Source organism: Eremothecium cymbalariae, chromosome 4 (genome assembly GCF_000235365.1).
Source record: "Eremothecium cymbalariae DBVPG#7215 chromosome 4, complete sequence".
In the NCBI taxonomy this organism is placed as follows: domain Eukaryota; kingdom Fungi; phylum Ascomycota; class Saccharomycetes; order Saccharomycetales; family Saccharomycetaceae; genus Eremothecium; species Eremothecium cymbalariae.
Window position 1 is genome coordinate 1,268,756 of NC_016452.1, and position 16,819 is coordinate 1,285,574.

Consider the following 16,819-nt stretch of genomic DNA (forward strand, 5'->3'; position numbering starts at 1 on the left):
AGAAACTAACAGAGTACCTGGTATCCAATAAGGTATCACAATAGTGTAATACAATATGGGTTTTATTAAGCAGGTGTCTAATTGGTCCCATGATGGGTGGTTTGATTATTTGTCTGTAAATCCTACTAGAGACGAAGTTACTCATTATAGGGTTGACCCTAATGATGAGTTAGATAGTTCCATAGTGAAGTTAAACACATTTAAAGATTTCAGCAGTATTACTTGTTTGGATTATTCACAAGCTGAAGTAGGTCTTGTTGGTGTTGCTGAAAAAACAGGATATCTGAGGTTATTTAATGTTCTGGAAATGGATACAGAAGTTGTATTAGGCGGATCTGATGCTTTTGATATTAAGGTCAGAGCGAAACAGCAAAGAGCGATCAATACTTTAAGCATTAATAACAATGGTTTGGTTGCTATGGGGTTAGACAGGAATAGGAATGATCCTTCTTTGTTGGTCTGGGATGTCAATTATCAGAGTACTAGTTCTAATATTGTTAATCCATCTTTCTCTTACTGTGCCAATGAGAGTACTGTATCTCTAAAATTCTTGGATGATACTAATATCCTTGCGGCTAGTACCAAACTTATCAAAGAAATTGACTTGAGATCTCCAAATCCAGTATTCCAACACCCTTCGAAGTTATCATATGACATAAAAGTTAACCCATATAATAATTTGCAGTTTTCCTCATATGGAGATGATGGAACCTTGGCAATATGGGATAGAAGAAGGCTTGTTGCCTATTCAAATTCTTCAGACTACTCAGAAGTGCATCCAATATTAAAATTTGACAAATTGGTTGGGCAAGGCGCTGCATCACGTAAATATATGAATTCATGCTTCCGATGGTCTGCTGTTCGCGAATCTGAGTTTTCAACTTTGCATGGTGGGGAAGTGATTAGGCGCTGGCGACTTGGAACGGTTCCTAAAATATCTAACAAAAATAATAGTGATACGGGTAAAATGTCCCCTACAAACTATTTGGAGTCAATTTTTGTGTCTACTGTTAAGGATATTACTACTACGTATGATCGCGTTGTTACTTTTGATTACATTCCAAAAGACAATGGAGACTCAAATTATATTTGCATGAGACAGTCGGGTACCATATATCGTATGACGACCCCAGAAGCTGTGTCAAAAGTTTCCTTTAACAATTATAATAGTTTTATTGTATTGAATGACAATAAGTGCGAATCAAGTGAACTTCGGACATGTAGTGACACACAGCAATCCATGGCAAAAAAACTAATTGCTGGGATGAAGAACTTAACTTTCGAAGATTTAGATCTAAGTGAAAATGTTAATAATGTCGACTCAGACTTTGAGGAGGCTAATAGTGTTGATCAAGAATTCAACAACTCAGATTTCGAAACAGATGATGAACAGGAAGACGGTGAAGATCATGGAAGTATAATTGAGCGTAGGTTTTTTGTTAAGCCTGAGAAGCTGCTTCAAAATGATATCAGTACCATTATGAGGAAAAGAGCAGCGTTAGGGTACGGGTTAGACCCGATCTCAACTATTGAGATGATAGACCAATCAATATCTTTGCAAAATAATGCTTATATTAGAAATACATGGAGATGGATTGCTATCGCGAAATCATCTGTGGATGATGGCACTATGGTTTCAGGGGATTTAGATCTAGGCTATGAGGGAATTTTAGGCATATGGAATGGACTGGACGGTCTATCCAACCAATCAAGGTACAAGGAGGGTAGTTCCTTTACCGAGAAACAACTAAATAAAGAACTGGAGAGGATTATTCTCATGCGAAAAAAACTAAACTTCGAAGCAATAGTGGTAGAAATATTGGTACATTTGTCAATACATCAAAACAAGTTCAGCGTAAACTCTGCATGATAATATCTGGCTGGGATTTATCCCCTGCGGAGATAGAGGAGAAATATAATAACCTAATTGCACTAAACAATTATGAGAAAGCTGCAGGATGGGCGGTCTTCTTCGGAGACATTCAAAAAGCCATAGAGATTCTTAGTTCGGCTAAAAAGGAAAGATTGAGACTAATTGCAACAGCCATAGCTGGATATTTGGCCTACAAAGACCAACCGGGAAACAATGCATGGCGACAGCAATGTCGGCGTCTATCATCAGAATTGGATGATCCATATTTACGAGTAATATTTTCATTTATTGCAGACAACGATTGGTGGGACATACTGTATGAAAGTGCCATTTCATTAAGAGAGAGGCTTGGAGTTGCACTCAGATTTTTAAATGATGGTGATTTAACAAGATTTTTGGAAAGAACAGTATCCAGCGTCATAGAAAATGGTGAACTAGAAGGACTAATTCTGACTGGAATCACCCCAAACAGTATCGACCTCCTGCAGTCCTACGTAACTAAAACAAGCGACGTTCAAACTGCAGCATTATTATCGATTTTCGGCTGCCCTCGTTACTTCAAAGATACCCGTGTGGATGAATGGATCCATATCTACAGAGAAATGCTCAACTCTTGGCAATTATTCGCAATTCGTTCAAAATTCGACGTCCTACGCACTAAATTATCCAGAAACAGCTTGGGCCAAGTTAAAGTACAAGTCCGTCCCCGTCAGATGTTCCTTCAATGCCTCAAATGTAACAAGAACATAAACAAACCCCTCGAGAACCCAAACATAGTACCCAGACAAGGAAGCGGCATCAAGGCTCTTCCCACGTCCAAAAAGTTTTCGTGGAATAGCGTCACAAACCCTCCCACCTCTGATTCTCCCACCCAAAAGCACTCCTGTCCCCACTGCTCCACCGCCTATCCCAGATGTGCAATATGCCTACTACCCCTAGGCACAGGTAACCTCCCTATCGTCATCACCGGCGCTGCCTCTGACTCTGACCTTCATTCAGAAAACCAAGATCCGACGACAAGAGAAGCAAGACGCCTAAAGCTTAACGAATGGTTCAGTTTCTGCCTCTCATGTAACCACGGAATGCATGCCGGCCATGCAGAGGAGTGGTTTGAAAGGCACATCGTCTGCCCCGTCCCTGGCTGCTCCTGCCATTGCAACAAGTGAACCGGTAACCGATCACACCAAGAGACACCTACTAATTGTCTACCCGCAAACACACAAACGCATACACAAACACATAAACAACATCGAAAAATACGCTTATATAAACTCGATCCTACACCCTTAGGTAATGCTCAGATATAGCTGGCTGTCCTTATCATTACTCGTGATGCCTCCATAATATTCCCCCACACCTCAAACATCACCATCTACGGTGAAAGGGGTCCAGCTTCAATTAGGTTGATCAGGTGGAAATTGTTGACCTTAATGGACTCAAAGTGGCAATCCATAGTCTCGATTTCTTCGTAAACAAAAAGGTTTGTGCAAGACTACACAGTCGGAGTAATAGCAAGATATAGAGAGCCTTGGTTTCTTAAAGGTTTTTAATTCTTGCTTTGGAGGGATCAAGTGAGATTGCTGGTTGCCAAGGAAAGTATCAAAAGGGACAATTTTTCAGAGTTTTACAACACATTGTTAGGTTTTTGAGAGAGAAAAAAGGTATCATTTGGTGGTTCCTATTAGTTGTACCATAGAAATAAAAACGTGTTGGAGAGTTATAAAACCATTTACGAAGGGATATATATTGTTGTTGCGGGGTTCAGACAATTTGAGGGCACCAAGGGAGTTTTATAGATAGGTTTTATTGGGATTAATCTGTCTGGTGTGGTTTGTAATTCGTAGGTTTTATATTGGTGTTAGTGTTAACTTTGTTTAATTGGAGCAAGGATTTTGCAAATTTAACACGGATATCGAAATCAGGTGTTTAATTGGAAGGAGTGGAAAGTTTTTTTTACGAGTTGTAGATAAATCCTGTACGAAGAGAAGACATTATCTTTCTATTGCAAACTGGATAATATAGTGTTTTTTTGTTTGAGAATTGGTGGTCTTTACTATTAAAGGAGTTTGATCCAAGAGTTGTTTTAGGCAATAGACATGCTGGACGTTGAGCAGGATATTCTACGTAAGATTGAGAGGGAGAAGAATATTATTCAGGGTGCTTCAAATTTGAAAAAGCGGACAGATAATGTTATGGTGATTCAGAAGTGTAACACCAATATTCGGGAAGCTCAGCAAAATATCCAGTATCTTGAAGAGACATTAAATAAGTTACAGTTGACTGAAGATCCTGTTCAAACGCTTTCTGTACACCCGGGGTATGGCCAATTAAGTACCATTGCCCCGCATGAGCACAGATTTTCTCGGTTGGATTTGTCCAAGTATGATTGTCCATCTCTCTCTCAGCGCATTCAATACATGTTACAACAACTGGAATTCAAGTTGCACGTTGAAAAGCAATACCAAGAAGCAAATGATAAGCTAACCAAATTGTACCAAATTGATGGTGATGAACGCAGCAGTTCTGCTGCTCAAGGAGGCGCTCAAGAGTCAAAGCAGAGAATACAGTTGTTAACCAAGGCTTTGAAGAAATACCAAGCAATTAACGTTGATATAGACCAATTCAGAGACAGTAATGATGATTTGTTGGCAGTTCAACCTAAGTTCAGACGGAAGCAGTTAACTGGCGAATTTACACTCGGTATTAGCGCTATTCGTGACGTTGACCATATTCAATCTCCTCTGTTTTCCAAAAACCCTGAAACTATCATAACGGTTAAAATTGATGATGTTGTGAGAGCTAAAACCAAGCCAACAAGAACTGATAGATGGCATGAAGAATTTAACCTTTATGTGGATAAAGGAAATGAGGTTGAAATTACCGTATACGACAGAATTAACGATAGGATTGTCCCTGTGGCTATCATGTGGTTGTTATTGTCGGATGTTACAGAAGAAATCCGTAAAAAGAAAGTTGGGCAAGTGGGATCGCCTAATTGGTTTGATGTGGCGAACCCATTAACAGATCAAGATCCATATGTTAACACATCTACAGCACATCTTCCTCTAGGTGGATTAGCCTCTGCATCAGGCCTTTTAGGTACGGCTGATTTAAGTTCAGAAACAGCCCCGTTGAAACAGCCTATAACAACTAACGCGTGGTTTGTTCTTGAACCCGCTGGGCAAATAATGTTAACGTTGGGTTTTAATAAATCGAACCAGAATGAAAGAAAAGATTTAATGGGTGCGTTGCGCCGTCATGGTGCAATAGTGAACAGAAGAGATGAAGTCTATGAAAAACATGGCCACCACTTTGGCCAAAAATCCTTCTACAATATCATGTGCTGTGCTTATTGTGGTGAATTTATACGTTATTCTGGTTTCCAATGCCAGGACTGTAAATTCCTATGCCACAAGAAATGTTATAACAATGTGGTAACTAAGTGCATTGCCAAAACAAGCACTGATACCGATCCTGATGAGGCCAAATTAAATCATCGTATTCCCCATAGATTTGAACCCGTCTCTAATCGTGGAACTAAATGGTGTTGCCATTGTGGATACATATTGTCGTGGGGTAAGAAAAATGTTCGTAAATGCAGTGAGTGTGGAATCATGTGTCATACTCAATGTGCGCACCTGGTTCCAGATTTCTGCGGTATGTCTATGGAAATGGCTAATAAGGTTCTAACAGCAATTCAAGACACAAAGCGGTCTCAGCAGCAAAGATTAAGGGTTTCGCCATCTTCCAACGGATCAGATGAACCCGCTATGATGCGTGCAGATATGAGTAATACTGCAGCGAGTACAAAATCTCCAGTGACTTCACAAAGAAACACATTAAATAGTGAACTGTCTGCTGAGTCACAAACGTTGGATGGTCAGCGATATTCTAATTATCAAGCTACATCCAGTTCACAACGTTCTTCCAACTTACCAAATGATTACGAAGATACAGCGTCTAAAGAGAAATTTATTAATAGTCCACCTGATTTTGCCGACCAGAGTGACTTAACTGATTATACGACGTATTATAAATACACCGATATGTCCAGTAATAGGTTCTCCCTTTCAGATCAGCCTTCTACCCTGGATCCAAGTTCTGGCTCACCACAGGATGGAGGAAAACAAGGAGAGGAGGATAAAACTCTATTGGCAGATGAAAAGAGTAACCTGTATGAAGAAAATTTAGATGAAGAACTTCGCATAGACGAGCTAAAAAAGACCTTAGAGCAGGAAGAGGTTGCATTGATGGACAGTCACAGGGATCTCTTTATTCCTGAACAGTCTGAAGATAACGCAGAGCGTAAATCTTTCAGATTATCCGATGGTATAACTGATTTGTTAGACTTGCCGATGACTGTTGGAACTTCACCTATAGAGTTCACAGGAATATCTACAGATTTGTCCACAGACCAGAGTCAAAATGATGATATAGTGGTAACCCCAATTCAGCCATTATCGACATCACCAATCAAACCCCATTCTGCTGGAAGGCACAAAAGGAAATCTCCAAAGCGTAGGAAGGTTAGTTTGGATGATTTCATATTATTAAAGGTTTTAGGAAAGGGCAACTTTGGTAAGGTATTGTTAGCAAAATCGAAAAATACTGATCGGTTATGTGCAATTAAGGTATTAAAAAAGGATCATATTATACAAAATCACGACATCGAAAGTGCTAGGGCGGAAAAGAAGGTATTTTTACTGGCAACAAAGGCAAAGCATCCATTTTTGACCAACTTGTATTGTTCTTTCCAAACAGAAAATCGTATATATTTTGCCATGGAATTCATTGGAGGCGGAGACTTAATGTGGCATGTTCAAAACCAAAGATTGTCGGTTAGGAGAGCTAAATTCTATGCTGCCGAGGTGTTACTTGCATTAAAATACTTCCACGACAACGGTATCATATATCGTGATTTAAAATTGGAAAATATATTATTAACTTTAGAAGGTCATATTAAAATTGCAGATTATGGTTTATGTAAGGACAACATGTGGCATGGTAATAAAACTTCCACGTTCTGTGGTACTCCAGAATTTATGGCTCCAGAAATATTAAAAGAACAAGCTTACACAAAGGCGGTAGACTGGTGGGCATTTGGTGTCTTGTTGTACCAAATGCTATTATGCCAATCTCCTTTCTCAGGGGATGATGAAGATGAAGTCTTTAATGCTATTCTAACAGATGAACCCTTATATCCAATAGATATGGCAGGAGATATAGTCCAAATCTTCCAAGGGTTATTAACAAAAGACCCTGAAAAGCGATTGGGTGCTGGAACCCGTGACGCACTGGAAGTTATGGAGGAACCGTTCTTCCGCAACATTAATTTTGATGATATATTTAACTTACGTGTGGAATCTCCTTATATTCCAATCATTAAAGCTGCTGACGACACTTCATATTTCGAGAAGGAATTCACTGCTGCTCCACCCACGTTGACCCCGTTACCTTCAATACTAAGTTCTAACCTGCAAGAAGAATTCCGTGGCTTTTCTTTCATGCCTGACGATCTTGTACTATGATATTGTACTTCAATGGACGTTTTAATTTTGTTAGGTAGTTTAATTCAATTTGTTTTTGCTGTTGTGTTTAAATATATACTTCCCATCTACCCAGAGTAGCAATTAATAATAATATGGACAATATTTAAGTTGAACTGTTGGTGTGTTGAGCAGTTTATGTGAATTCATGTTACTCAAAAGATTCATTACCCGCACTCAATCTTGTTTGAGTTGTTGAAGTTTGAACGTAGGGTGACTTATAAAGGTTTGCTTCTGCTGTATACAAACCCTATTTCTGGAGAATTTTATTATAGTTCAGTTCGAATCCGAAGTGCATAAGCTATATCGGAGGTTGTATTCTAAGAGCTAGATGTTTAAAAGCAGCAGACTTAATAAGCACATTAAGAGTGCGCTTAAGTCGGTAGCAACAAATGACTCGGGTAGTGGATTCAATGCTAAAATGTTTGAGTTGCAGGAAGTGAGTAGGTATGGTATAGGTGGTAAGGTAGTCGGGTTTGCGTTTGATCCGATCCAGAGCTTGCTTGCTTTGGCTACTGATTCGGGGGAGGTTCATGTTTTTGGAAAGCAGCAAGTTGAGGTAGTCTTTACGTTGAATGTCAAGGTTATAACTTTTATGAAATTTGTCAAGGGTATCTATTTGATAATAGTGGATTCATCAGATTGTGTCATAGTTCTTTCTTTATATTCCAAAAGTGTGCTCACTTCATTTTTTGCTTCAGGAAAGATCACTTGTATAGAAGCAGATCCTTCCTTGGATTGGATGTTTATTGGATTACAAAGTGGTTCTACCCTTATATACGATATTGATAGAGACATTGTTTCTTCCTATAAAATCGGTAACTTACAGAAGTCTTTGTTCTTTTCTCGGGAACCACTTTCACCTGTTGTTTCGATCCAATGGAACCCCAGGGATATTGGACAGATATTAATTTGTTATGAGTTAGTTGCAGTCATATATTCACTCGTTGATAATGAAGTTAAACAACACTTTATCTACAAGTTGCCACCGTTTGCCCCAGGAGGTTGCCCTGATGCTAATATAGAAGTCCAGCGAATTCCGAAGCTAATTCAGGCTTTGTATCATCCAAATTCACTTCATATTTTAACTGTTCATCAAGATAACAGCATGGTATTTTGGGATGCACATAAAGCAAAATTACTTCAAGCCCGAACCATTTTCGATGTGAATGTAAACATACCAAAATCTCAAGTGGATACAAATGCTATTAAAAGTGACCCTATAATCAAAGTTTCTTGGATCTGTGAAGAAAACCCTGAAAAAACATCATTGCTGATAGCAGGGGGCTCCTCTGATATGAATGCAGGGTGCCAGGCCTTAACTATGATTGATTTAGGTACAACTCCGAAGTATTCCATTACATCTTATGAAAAAATGGGCCAATACTATTCTAATCCGGTCAAACAAGTAATGTTTTCCGTCTGCAATTCATCAACCGTTGTTGATTTTTTGCCTCTAGCTAAAAGTTCTTATTTTAATGGTAATCATGATCCACATATCATACTTGTCCTACTAGAAAATGGTGAACTTCAAACATTATTGTACCCATCTGGGCATATTACCCATAAGGCATCTCTATTCCCCCAGAGTATGTCGTGGATCAGACCAAGCACAACAACATCTGTTGCTTTCTCAGTTCCTGCAAAACTATGGTTGGGACTGATGGCATCTACCTACAACAAGGACTACTTTCTCAAGGGCGGTACGCCTGTGAAAAAAGTTTTGAGGAGACCAGAAACAAGAACTGCAATTGCAACAGGTCATACCAACGGGTTTGTAAGGATATGGGATGCGTCACACGAGGAGTTGGATGAAAGTTCTGTTTTTGAGATTAATGTAGCCAATGTGCTGAATTATAAGAGATTGGTTTCTGTTGAAAAAATATCTTTTGCAGCTGAAACAGCTGAACTAGCTGTATCTGTCGAGTCGGGGGATGTGGTTTTCTTTAAATTTAAAAAGAACAGTAATTATAATACACAGGGAAATGATTTGGAGTCTAAGTTTAACAGATTTTCTATTAGTGAACAAAAGCAATTGTTGATAGATGTTTCTGATAGGGTATCATCTAAGTTAAAGGAAGGGTTCTGCCCAATTGCTGTTGTACATGCAAACATCGGCAAAGTATCTGCGCTAACGAATAGTAATATTGGATTTTTAGGGATTGCCTACGATGACGGTTCGATATTTGTTGTTGATAGAAGAGGGCCAGCTATTATTTACATGGAGCATTTGAGAAAATTGGACAAGCATCGCAGTTCGTACATAAGTAAAATTGAATTTTTTGTTATGACATATGGTGATGACCCATATTCTAGTATTTTAATGGTATGCGGCACTGACTTGGGACAATTGATAATATTTAAAATATTGCCGGATTCATCTGGCCGCTTTTCAGTTCAACCTGTAGATTCTCTTAGAGCTATTGAACATGGCCCGATTACTAATATTGAGTCATTTTCAAGGGACGGGAACATACCTTGCAAAGCAAGTATCCAAAATATGCAAGCTTTATCCAAAGGTATTCAAATACTAGGCTCTATACTTGTTTCAGGGCCCAAAGAAATAAAGATATTGAACTTTGGAAGGGCAAAAGACCACCATAGAGTTTTGAAGTATCCCATAGCTACCGCAGGTTGTTGTTTTTTCCCGTCTAATTCCGATGATACCAAAACTGCAGATCTACTAGTGGTCGCTATCGAGATAAATTCCCAAATAAAGTTACTATCTCCTGCAGACCTGAAAGAAATAAAGTCATTAATACCTGCTACAGTCCCACAAACTAAGTACATAAAGGGATCCTCTTTGTTATTCGATGGTGATGTCGTTTTAAGAATTGGGAAATCTGAAGCATTATTATATTCGATTAAAAATACCATATCACAGCATGTTAACAAAGGTGCCCAGGATACGAATACCTTGTACAACCCAAACTTATCAATCCCAAATAGGCCTCAGCTAGGTTCGCTGCAGCGGGTTCTTACTACTGCATACATAAGCCATGAGGAATTAAACGTAAGCTTGGGTGGAGATAGGAGACCACCCTCAAAGTATCAAGAGAGTGCAATTGCTGCACGCACCCTCTCGCCGTCTTCCTTCAATAAGAGATCTGAAAGTCAGTTTGACAAAAATGTGGACGATTCTTCGGATTTAAACGATTCCTACTACCAAACACCCGTGAAATATCCTACAAATAGGGGCTACAGTTCTTGGAGATCACTAACACGCAGCGTTCAAAATGGACTAGATTACGTTGAGAATTCAGTCAATGAGTATGCCATGGCCGCAAACAAGCAGGTGAACGAGACCATTGAAAAAACTCGCACAGACCTAGTAAAAGGTGCCTTTAAGAGCAAATTGGGTATTTAAGCCGCATCTGCAGCCTTATATGTAACTCATTCAAGTTTATAGGTAGCAATGGAGCTAGAATCTACCCCCCGTTGACCATTACGGAGAAAGAATGTATATCTCACTAGCTTTCAAAGTCATCAAAACACAATCTATAATTTTTCACGTCGAAAAAAGGAGGCTGCGCAAGAAAGCTTAAACCGTCAACGAATGCTTTAACCATTCCAGTCAGGTCCAATAATATCACAGGAATATTCAATGATTAATAAATGTAATGAACTCAGATGCAAGGTACCTACAGGAATCCTTAACTCTAACAACAATATCCTTACAGCAACGCAGAATGAATTGGTCTTGAACAGAAAAGGATGCATGAATCCTACCTACGTCGATTCCTTTCTTGGAATATTACGGCGCACCACCGATAATAATATTAATCAGAAAACGAATAAAATATTGAACGATGATTCGCAGGATATTAAACCGAGGTGCGACCAGTTTATACGTGAAGAATTGTATCCCTCTTGGGCTGTAAGAAATCGTATTATAGACTTTTGCGCTGCTGAAGCCGGCCTACTAAAGGAAAAACTGATTACTGAATATGCACATTTGAATGCTGAAATAGAACCAGCACCAATAGTAGATGCCAGAATTGATCCTTATGCACCTATGGATCTGGATAATAGGGAGAAGATATTTTTCCATGATGTAATGAGGTTAGAAGAGTGGGTGCGTAACCAAAGACAAATAGAGCAAATAGTAAAATTAACAACTCTGAGAACCCTCGGTAAAGTATGTGGTAATAATATCGACTACATCAAGGCCTTCGAAGAGTTCCGTTGTTCTTTATAGTATATACGCGATGTTCAGCCCATCAACTTTTCAGTTCAGCCAGTGTATATTTTTATAAATCTCGAATTAAAAGTTGCTTACTAGATATATCCAGAAATTGTTAATAATTTTCATATACTTAAAAGTACTAAAGAGTGATGGCAATCCCAAGGAAAAATTGTTTGATAGAGCCAGAGTCATTCTTGAAGTGTAAAGAAGTCTCTTTGGTTTTGAGTACATATAGAGTATTCCTGTATGGACACTCAACCTTTTTTGCAAGTTTGAAATAAAAAATGACACTTGAACTACCGTTACCAAAGTTAGAAGATTTTGGCATTTCAAAAATATCTGGATTTTTACCGCAGGATTTTCCAGCAACTAGGCTAGCGGACGTTTATTACTCGTGTTGGGAGGATGTTGTAGGTAATTTGCCTTCTTTAATAGTGTCCAGAAGGTTGAGGGTTGTTGTTGATAGAATACCCAAGTTGAAGGTGAAGCCGGAGCTTGTGGCGGACATACGGCAGCTACGTAGGGCTTATACAGTGTTATGTTTTATTGTCAATGCTTACGTATGGGGGGCTGATGAGGTGGTTGATACTTTGCCCGATAATATTGCTGATCCTATCTTGGTGGTTAGTGATGAGTTGGGGTTGCCTCCTTTGGCGACATATTCTTCTCTGGTCCTGTGGAATTTCAGGCCTATTTTCACGAACACGGATTTGCTTGAAGACGGTGAGCTTATGAGTGTTAGCAATTTAACTAGCATAAACACATTCACTGGTGGCTTCGATGAGACTTGGTTCTATCTGGTGTCTGTGTTGTTCGAGAAGTTGGGTTCTAAATGCGTCACATGTGGTTTGGATATTTTACAAGGAATTAGGAATAATGATCTGCCTCGGATCACCAGTTCATTGGAAAGTCTTGCTCAATTGATTGAAAACCTTGGTTCTTTGCTCGGGAGGATGGATGAAATGTGTGACCCTCATATATTTTACTATAGGATTAGGCCGTACTTGGCTGGCTGGCGTGGTATGAAGACCGCAGGGTTACCCAATGGATTAAGATATGGCTCTAAAGGTGAATACAAAATTTTTGCGGGAGGGTCTAATGCACAAAGTTCCTTGTTGCAGGTTTTGGATATTTTGCTTGGAGTTGAGCACTTCCAAACTGGGATGAAAGCATCCGCAGATAGATATGGCTCAGCTAAAAGCGAATCCAATTCGTATATTAATGATATGCGAAATTACATGCCTAGAGAGCACCGTGATTTCCTCCATCATTTGAGCCGAGTAAGTAACGTCAGAGATTTTGTACTCAATCGTAAGTCTAATTCTTCTTTGGTTTTGGCGTATGATGCGTGCATAGCAAGCTTGAAGTCTTTCAGAGACAAGCATATTCAGATTGTTACGAGATTTATCCTGCTGCCCTCAAGGAAGGCACCGCATGTTCAAACTGCCGGACGTTCAACATTAAGGGTTGGGCTAGCTAAAAGTTCTAGTAACATAGATCAGGTTGGCACTGGTGGTACTTCAATAATTCCATTTTTAAAGCAATGTAGAGACGAAACGGGGAGTGTTGCAGCAAGTGACTGGGGTAAAAGAGTTGTGAGCAGTGGTATATCGAACCTTCGTAATTGCCCAAATACCAATAAGAAATGTGCGCTATCCGATTCTAAAGAAGAGGAAATGCAAGATGCATTTGGTGGTCGCGGGTAATGTTATTAGAAGAGAACTATTGATACTCATTAATGACTATATATATGCTCACTAATATATGTTAAGATAATACAGGATTTGAATCTTAACAAAATTTCTTCCATTTTAATAGAATTTAGTAGCAGTTATTACTTTCAAACACTTTGAAGTAAACGAGCAATTTCATCAATGCCGTCTATATGGGTTTCCGCCAACTTTTCCCTAATCTTGGTAAGAAGCTGGGTCACATCCACTAATTCACCTTCATCATCAGCGAACTTTGGTCCCAACTTCTTCACACGTAACTTGCCTTCCAAATACTCCTCCTTACCCAGAATAACTGCAAGTGGACAACCAGACTTTTCGGCGGCCTCGAATTGTCTCCTTGGATTAACCTTAGATTTGTAAACATACTCTGTTTCGATGCCTGCGTTCCATAATTCCTTGGCTACCTTCATTCTTTCAGGTAGATAGCCGGTCCAATCTTTGCCACCACCGAAAGCCATCACAAACACTTGAGTGGCTTTTGGCCTCACAACAGAAACTTCCGTGGCCCTTTGTTTTATCAAAGAGAAAATCCTTTCAACACCAAAAGATACACCAACACACGGAATTGAGGCAGACTTCTTACCGGATGCTTCACTAAACATGTTAACCAAATTGTCGTAGCGGCCACCCGCAGCAATAGAACCAACGCCAACATAATCAGATGCATCTTCAGAATTCTTCGCCTTTGCCTTCAATTCTTGAGCATTGGTTGGGGGGGCTGAAGCAGAAGTGACAGCTTCATAGATGAGACCCGTATAATAATCTAAACCTCTGGCCAAAGATAAGTCAAATGAGATATAGTTAGTAATATCAAAAGCTTCAGTATACTTCATCAGGGTTTCAATATCTGCTAAACCCTCTTTAGCCTTTTCGTTAGCTTGAATACCTTCGTCCTTCGATAGAATTTGATAGACTTCGCTCAAAGAACCATGCAATTTAACATAATCACCAATCTTATCAGCGGTCTCTTCTGATTGCCCTTTCTCAACAGTGATTTCCTTTCTTACAACTTCCCAAGGTGACTTGTCTAATTTGTCCACAGCTGAAGATATTTTTCTTACATCATCATTCGTCACGCCAGATATCTGGAAAATACCATCCAAGATTTTTCTATGATTCAATTTGATCTTGAAGTCTTTAATACCTAAACTGGTTAGCCCTTCAACTAGTATTGACAGACACTCCGCATCTGGCACCATACTTTCATATGTACCTGCTACATCAAAATCACATTGATAGAACTCTCTCATACGTCCTTTGGTCATGGCAGGTTGGTCTCTTCTATAAACCTTGGCGATGTGATATCTTTTAATGTTTTGGATATTATTCATTGCAACATATCTAGCAAATGGAACAGTTAGATCATAACGCAAAGAACACAGTTCACCACCCTGATCTTGCAAATCGTAGATCAACTTAGAATCCTCGCCATACTTACCGGCAAGAATTTCCTTCAACTCAAACACCGGTGTATCAATAGTCACACCGCCATGTCTCTTAAAAATGTTCGAAAGCTTGCTGAACATAGCATCCCTGATCACCATATCTTTGTCAGCCCAGTCCTTGGTGCCCTTAGGCGTCTTTAAGGAGACTTGCAACTTAGCGTTTTTGGCTGATTCCTTTTTCGTTTTATTGTCGTTACCCGATGCAATACGGCTTCCAGCTTCTTTATTTTGGGACATAGTTCTACCAAATAACCTAATTGACGATTTTAAATTGATCTTAGGACTGAGCATCCACCAAAAATAATCTCATAAAGAAAAGATGGTTCCATTATTCAGAGTATAGTCACATTATCAATGCTTTGAAGAGGTATCTCAAAAAATTTTTTGAAGGGAAGGAAGGAAACTTCTACGGTTAAAATGGAATCACGTGTATATAATTACATACGGTATATGCATAAGTGAGATATCCTCATCATTTTAATGATTGCATTAGTTAATTATGAAATTGATTTATGAATGTATGAACATCTTTCATTTCTTGTCTTTAGCTTTTTCAATCATTTCAACTGTCTCTTTAAAGTCAGGTGTGCTTCTAAACAAGAGCTTACCATCCTTTTCCATCGATACATAGCTCAGATAGTTTTTGGACTCTGACGTTTTGATAGAAGGTAATGCTTCTGATTGTGTTTGGTATTTTGAATCTTTGGGGTAGAATAGAGCTGGCTGCGGGGTGGCGGAAAGATAAGCGTTTGGAGAACTTTGGACTAGCAATGTTCTAGGGCCTTTAACCTTTAGATATCTGTTTGGGCCATTTAGATATCCTGTGTACAAAGACTTGAGGAAATTTGAACTAACGGATGCGTAATATTGGATGTTGATCCAAAGCTTATACCAGTCTATATTTTCGAGTTTGATCTTTTTGGTATTAGAACCTGCTGATGCTTTTGCTTTTGGTTTCGATATTTTCTTCATTATTTGCTCCGTCATTTTGTATTCTGTTGCGCTCGAGGAAATGTCCACCGAGTTCAATCCGCTTATGGCTAATAAGTGCTGACTTTGGATAATCACTTCTTCTGTGGAGTCCTTTAGGTTAATTTTATAAACAGATCCACTACCACTCAATAATACACTCCCTCGGCCTTGAAGCAACTGATATTTGTGATTCAGTACAGATTCAGTACGAAAGGGCAGCTTGAAAGGTGCTTCTTGAAGTTTCAGCGATGAATTTGATTCAAATGCCACAATTGAATCCTTACCGAAGACAAACCAGTCTGATGCACCACCCAACGTTAAGGGACATAGCGTGCGATACGGGGAAGTAGAAGACCCAAGCCACGAAAATATGTTACTTCTAGTAAAGTTCGGAGCTACCAGGCAATTCAAGGTATCAGCACCCGTTAGTTTGAGATATATAGATATGTTAAGGCGTCCATATCTTAGCAATCTTTTCTGAGGCTGGATCCATTGATGTGACATTGCTATTGAAGATAAACCCAACGAATTATAAAGAGACATTAAACAGCCCCGTCTGACATAAAGGTTGACAGAAGGAGGAACTGTTGCACGAGCCAAGGTCAATGGCTCGTCTAAAATTTCAAACTGGACATTGTTTGTATGGTCAGTTGGAAACAAATCTTTTGCAGCTGTATCCTGCGTAATGACATTCGAGGTAGGAGGAGCAATTGATGTGTTGCCTGGTCTCACCAATGAGATCAATCTTTTAGCCACCTTCGACATGGCTAATTTGAAGAATTACCTCTGTAGGGCTACCTTAACATGTCAGACATATCATGTGCACACACTAAGCGAAGAGCTTGTCAGATCTACTTTTTGCTTTAAAACGTCTGTTGGCCGTACTTGACGCAATGCTGGTGCGGGTAACGCACAGTGACAAACTCAAGATAATTCCACCATTAACGAGCATAATTAAGTTGTATATCCTGCTATCCACTCAACTCGGGTGTAGTTCGGTAGTACGGGATGCTGCATACCTGCTTTGGTGCTTTGTTTATTTTATGTGAACTGAAAACCTGTAT

At 39.3% G+C, this 16,819-nt stretch overlaps 6 protein-coding genes and 1 further gene across 6 annotated transcripts; 5 read left to right on the forward strand and 2 right to left on the reverse strand.

Annotated features, from left to right (window-relative positions):
* Positions 1-55: 55 nt before the first annotated feature.
* Positions 56-3,039, forward strand: Ecym_4651 (the record flags this gene model as incomplete).
* Positions 3,040-3,969: 930 nt separating this feature from the next.
* On the forward strand, positions 3,970-7,401 carry PKC1 (protein kinase C; the record flags this gene model as incomplete). Its single annotated transcript, XM_003646443.1, has 1 exon — positions 3,970-7,401. One exon carries the CDS (start codon positions 3,970-3,972, stop codon positions 7,399-7,401), a length of 3,432 nt encoding a protein of 1,143 aa, XP_003646491.1.
* Positions 7,402-7,750: 349 nt separating this feature from the next.
* On the forward strand, positions 7,751-10,786 carry Ecym_4653 (uncharacterized protein; the record flags this gene model as incomplete). Its single annotated transcript, XM_003646444.1, has 1 exon — positions 7,751-10,786. One exon carries the CDS (start codon positions 7,751-7,753, stop codon positions 10,784-10,786), a length of 3,036 nt encoding a protein of 1,011 aa, XP_003646492.1.
* Positions 10,787-11,023: 237 nt separating this feature from the next.
* MIX23 (Mix23p) lies at positions 11,024-11,617 on the forward strand (the record flags this gene model as incomplete). The annotated part of the gene is made up of 1 exon (XM_003646445.1): positions 11,024-11,617. One exon carries the CDS (start codon positions 11,024-11,026, stop codon positions 11,615-11,617), a length of 594 nt encoding a protein of 197 aa, XP_003646493.1.
* Positions 11,618-11,889: 272 nt separating this feature from the next.
* Positions 11,890-13,311, forward strand: BNA2 (dioxygenase BNA2; the record flags this gene model as incomplete). Its single annotated transcript, XM_003646446.1, has 1 exon — positions 11,890-13,311. One exon carries the CDS (start codon positions 11,890-11,892, stop codon positions 13,309-13,311), a length of 1,422 nt encoding a protein of 473 aa, XP_003646494.1.
* A 134-nt stretch (positions 13,312-13,445) lies between these two features.
* Positions 13,446-15,074, reverse strand: HTS1 (histidine--tRNA ligase; the record flags this gene model as incomplete). The annotated part of the gene is made up of 1 exon (XM_003646447.1): positions 13,446-15,074. The coding sequence occupies one exon, from the start codon at positions 15,072-15,074 to the stop codon at positions 13,446-13,448; it is 1,629 nt and encodes a 542-aa protein (XP_003646495.1).
* A 240-nt stretch (positions 15,075-15,314) lies between these two features.
* On the reverse strand, positions 15,315-16,520 carry AIM24 (Aim24p; the record flags this gene model as incomplete). Its single annotated transcript, XM_003646448.1, has 1 exon — positions 15,315-16,520. One exon carries the CDS (start codon positions 16,518-16,520, stop codon positions 15,315-15,317), a length of 1,206 nt encoding a protein of 401 aa, XP_003646496.1.
* Between the last annotated feature and the right edge of the window lie 299 nt (positions 16,521-16,819).